We start from the raw sequence: 5,636 nt of genomic DNA on the forward strand, positions 1-5,636 counted from the left end.
TGGAACGCGTTTTCGTGCTCTTCACTCCAAACAACTTTCGCGTACATATTTGGCGAGTGAGAGGTTCCATTATTTCGGAAAAGCGGGAGATGAAGTTGCGTAAGTAGTTGGCGGAGGCACACAATGATAGTAGTGCCCTTTTGTCCTTACGTGCTACGGCTTTAGTAGCAGCCGTGATATTAGTAGGATCAGGGATTAAATGACCATGAAGATACTCGATGACTCAAATACAGAAGCTCAGTACGAAGCAAGCTTTACTGAGGTGCATGTAGAAACCTGTCTTCCCAAGAAGGTGAAGAACTTGTCGCAACAAGTTTAGAGCTTGATTTTTGTTTGGATCATGGAGGGTGGGGAGGACTGTGACTGAAGAGCGATAGTTTAACCGTGGGACGAACAAAAAGAAAAGTTTCGTGTTTTGAAGTTGCGCTTCGATGTGACAGTTGGCGCTGAGAGAACCTCCTGCGATCTGGTGGGGACCGAACTTTGAGATTTATGTAACGAAGTCTGATGCCAGAAGATTCTTCCAAAAGGCATCAAAAAGTTAAAAAGAGGGCTCATAAAGGAATGCTGTCGTGCGTAACAAAGTGGGGGATGATGTTTCTTACAGCAAAAGTAGATTGGGACAATAAAGAATAAATGGACTTCTGGAGGCAAGTTAGTGAACAAGAAACAGCTGAGGTCTCTTCGTTCTTGTTGTCCCAACCCGAGAACCGCTCTTTGAGTGCTTCTCTTAAAGCCGTCCGAATGGCAATACTGACACTTCCCATGCCACATAGGATACTAGCATACAACAGAGCAGTTGGCTCACGAGGGCATGTATTCTGTCATGAATGCTAATCTTGATTTCCATCAGAAGACCCAAAGAACCGTGAAGCACAATGAAGAACACTCTGGATCGCATCAGCACATAATATGTGGTTCGCATTTTGGATTAGAATTTTGGGATCTTGTGCTTGGTGGAAGAGCCAGTACAATCCGTGACGGCTTTCCGATGTTTGAGAGGAGAAGGATCAACGCGATGATTGTTTTTCCGCGTCGAATGGATTCAACAAATAGTCTTCTGTTTCCTGTTCATTCACTGATTTACCATCATCATCATCAGATCATCAGGTCTCATTCAAACCAGTCATGATGCTTCATATGCAAGTAGGACAACCAATACAGCATCATTATGAAAATTGGAATAAGGTCCTTCTCCTTCAATGCCTCTGCCACCATATCACCTGTTGAATAATCCTGTTATCAATGAGTTGTGAAGTGGGTCTAGCGACGAAGATGAATGATTGACCATAAAATCTCGTTTTTTGTTCAAGTTCAGTGTGAGGATCAAGAATCAACAAAATGTGACATCAAAAGCATGTATGGATCTCTGTAGAACAGATTTCCGTAAACGTTTTATGAAACGATGCAAAAGACTTATGAAACGATGCAAAAGACTTTAGATGATAAAACGATGCAAAAAACTGCAACAACTTCACGCTATTGGAGCTGGAATCACCGCGGCTGCTGACACCAGACTTGCCATTTAGAGAATGATTTTGTCGTTCTCTAAGAATTGCGATGAATCGAAGATGTTTGTCAAAGTTACAACGAGTATGATACAATGGAAGCGATTGCTGAATCAGCAAAGTGAACGGGTTGGTTTTGATGACTTACAAACAATATTCAATAACAAGTTCCCTTTTCAACTCAAGAGATCTGCAGTTACGATCAGAATTATCGATCACACAGAGAAAGCGGGGAAAGAAGTCGTCAAGAATCTCCTACAATCTGGGGCCACTCCACAGCCTCCTAGAACTGGTTGAGCTGCAGAAATCGTTAGATCTTCTACTTGACCAACAAAGATCGTTGGATTTTTTGGCGAGCAGCTATCCAATGTCTAGACGCCACTTTAATTCCACGACAAGAAGAAACCTCTTCTCTGGTTCATTCAAAGTGTTTCTTCGGTCTGAAATGTTGGCTGAAGCCTTTTTCACCATCCAACTGAGAAAAACAACCCGATCGACCACAGTCTATTGATTTCACTCCACTCAACTCAGCCCGCGCATGCAGTCTTCGTTGAGCAGTCTCTGTTAGCCCCCGCACACAACAGAACCAATTCACATCAGTTTACCGTCTTTCACCAGTTTTTGTCTTCTCTTGATTTCTGGAGATGGTGTGTCGATTAGCCTTTCTCGTCGTTTTTGCGTGTTTTGTGATTCCTGTTTTCTCCGCACGATGCGGAAGACCTTGTGAAAAATGTGTTCCAAATGATCCATCGCTTCCTGGTTTGGACATAATCTGCGATCTTTGCAACAGGAGACCCCAACCGTATCTGTAGACTTTGTCACTGCGCCGAACCGACTACAACAACAACGACAACAACAACAACAACAACCACTCCAACAACGACGACAACCACTTCAACTACCACGACGACAACCACTTCAATTACCACGACGACAACTACTCCAATTACCACGACGACAACTACTCCAACAACGACGACTCCCACAACAACTACTCCCACAACAACTACTCCCACAACAACTACTCCCACAACAACTACTCCCACAACAACTACTCCCCACTACCACTACTCCAACTACTACCACCACTCCAACTACTACCACTGCTCCAACAACAACGACGACAACTTCCACAACAAGTACCACTCTAACAACAACGACGACAACTCCCACAACAAGTACCCACTCTAACAACAACGACGACAACTTCCACAACAAGTACCACTCTAACAACAACGACGACAACTTCCACAACAAGTACTACTCTAACAACAACAACTCCAACTACAACAACAACAACTCTAACAACAACAACCACTCTAACAACAACAACGACACCAACTTCCACAACAACAACCACTCTAACAACAACAACGACACCAACTTCCACGACAACAACCACTCTAACAACAACAACGACGCCAACTTCCACAACAACAACCACTCTAACAACAACAACGACACCAACTTCCACGACAACAACCACTCTAACAACAACAACGACACCAACTTCCACGACAACAACCACTCTAACAACAACAACGACACCAACTTCCACGACAACAACCACTCTAACAACAACAACGACACCAACTTCCACGACAACAACCACTCTAACAACAACAACGACACCAACTTCCACGACAACAACCACTCTAACAACAACAACGACACCAACTTCCACGACAACAACCACTCTAACAACAACAACGACACCAACTTCCACGACAAACAACCACTCTAACAACAACAACGACACCAACTTCCACGACAACAACCACTCTAACAACAACAACGACACCAACTTCCACGACAAGTACCACTCTAACAACAACAACGACACCAACTTCCACAACAAGTACCACTCTAACAACAACAACGACACCAACTTCCACAACAAGTACCACTCTAACAACAACAACGACGACAACTTCCACAACAAGTACCACTCTAACAACAACAACGACGACAACTTCCACAACAAGTACCACTCTAACAACAACAACGACGACAACTTCCACAACAAGTACCACTCTAACAACAACGACGACGACAACTTCCACAACAAGTACCACTCTAACAACAACGACGACAACTACTCTAACAACAACTACTCTAACAACAACTACTCTAACAACAACTACTCCCACAACAACAACCACTCCCACAACAACAACCACTCCCACAACAACAACCACTCCCACAACAACAACCACTCCCACAACTACGACAACCACCACTCCAACTCCAACTACTACCACAACAACTACGACAACCACCACTCCAACTCCAACTACTACCACCACTTTAACAACAACGACACCAACTTCCACAACAAGTACCACTCTAACAACAACGACGACAACTTCCACAACAAGTACCACTCTAACAACAACCACTCTGACAACAACAACTCCCACGACAACCAGCACTCCCACAACAACAACAACCACGACAACCAGCACTCCCACAACAACAACGACGACCAGCACTCCCACAACAACAACCACCACGACTACAACAACCACCACTCCCACAACAACACCTACCACGACAACAACTACCACGACAACAGCAACACCTACCACTCCAACAACTACAACCACCACGACAACCACTCCAACAACTACAACCACCACGACAACCACTCCAACAACTACCACCACAACAACAACAACCACCACTCCACCAACTACAACCACCACGACAACCAACTCCAACAACTACCACCACAACAACAACTACCACCACAACAACAACTACAACCACCACGACAACCACTCCAACAACTACAACCACCACGACAACCACTCCAACAACTACCACCACAACAACGACAACTACCACCACAACAACGACAACAACCACTACAACAACTACAACCACAACAACGACAACTACAGAAGACGAATGCTGTAATCTTGATGTTAAGGTTGACGTTCGAGTAAGAGTCGGAAATACTGACTTCGATGAAGAAGAATGAGATTCTGAACAAGTGGAGGCACAGAAGGAAACCTCGAGCTTTTTTTGTTCGTTATTTTTTTCTATCGAGTGTTGCAATGATCACATTGCTTGTATCTGTTCCATAGACCTGTATTGTTCCCGACGTTATAGCTTCAGGATGAAAACTGTGAATAATTAATGAGATGAGAATTCGGATACAAAAAAATGCACAGAGGAGTTTCTGGAGTTGAGTATTTCGACATGAGTCGTTCGTTTTTCATTCGCATGTGGAATGGCGCGCAGCCCTTCTCCACTTATTCGCTACTTATTCATTATTTGTTGTTAACGGCATCGCCTTACTTACCAGCTCTGCTTATCATCGGTGCAGCCATGAGGCAACTATTGCTGTAATATTTAAGTTGTTTGGGTGCGGACCAAATTAAATAAGACTAAAGCCTGTTAAAGCAACAAATACATTAAGTTATGCTTGCTTTGGTGTATTGGAATGCCGCTAGCTGAGCGTCGTTCAGTTCAGTTTAACAGTACACTCGCGTCGCTTCTCTCAGCCTCAGTACCTAGTCCCTCTCTCATTAAATCAGTAAGTCCAACAACACGAATTTGTCATTTCTTTGCAGCCACGTTACGCATCACGCTCACGACCATCATCATCGAATTATTTCTTTCTACGTGGTTTTTTTTTGGCCTTTGCCTGAAGCATGCGCCCCAATCACTCTGCATGGTACAAACAAGCAACATCGGCATTCTCAACACGAACTTGCTATAAGAACGCAGCGCATCCGCGACTTACGCATTTTCTTTGAGGCTAGAGGCAGCTAATTGAACCTGCGTGCCCCCACACCTAATTACAAGTGTGCACCCACTAAACTACAGTCAGCGCGTACTCTCGACTACGTAAAATGGAGCATCCACGTTCCACTGACCACTTTGACATTGAAGGCAAGGGAACACCACCCCCTTCAAATTCCTCGAACGAGCCTGGCTCTTCTACTGACGTCACGGCCAACGAAGCAACGCCAACTCCTGCTTCGCGCCGTCTTCGTCGTCTCATGCTTTCCTACACGTCCGGCCACAAACTCGCCATTTCCCGTCGCACGCATCCACGCGTGCAGCGAAATCAAGTTGAAGAAGCATGTTTCCCACGATACTAGGGCGACCGCTGACCAA

The 5,636-nt window shown here is 44.7% G+C and overlaps 1 protein-coding gene across 1 annotated transcript; it reads left to right on the plus strand.

Annotated features, from left to right (window-relative positions):
- The first annotated feature begins 205 nt into the window (after nt 1-205).
- Nucleotides 206-4,427, plus strand: LOC129617297 (mucin-2-like). The gene is made up of 6 exons (XM_055532622.1): nt 206-292; nt 1,057-1,188; nt 1,314-1,386; nt 2,299-2,647; nt 3,082-3,282; nt 3,326-4,427. The coding sequence occupies exons 1-6, from the start codon at nt 206-208 to the stop codon at nt 4,425-4,427; spliced, it is 1,944 nt and encodes a 647-aa protein (XP_055388597.1).
- Nucleotides 4,428-5,636: the final 1,209 nt, after the last annotated feature.

This window comes from Condylostylus longicornis, unplaced genomic scaffold (genome assembly GCF_029603195.1).
Source record: "Condylostylus longicornis isolate FDR11 unplaced genomic scaffold, ASM2960319v2 ptg000487l, whole genome shotgun sequence".
NCBI classification, from domain to species: domain Eukaryota; kingdom Metazoa; phylum Arthropoda; class Insecta; order Diptera; family Dolichopodidae; genus Condylostylus; species Condylostylus longicornis.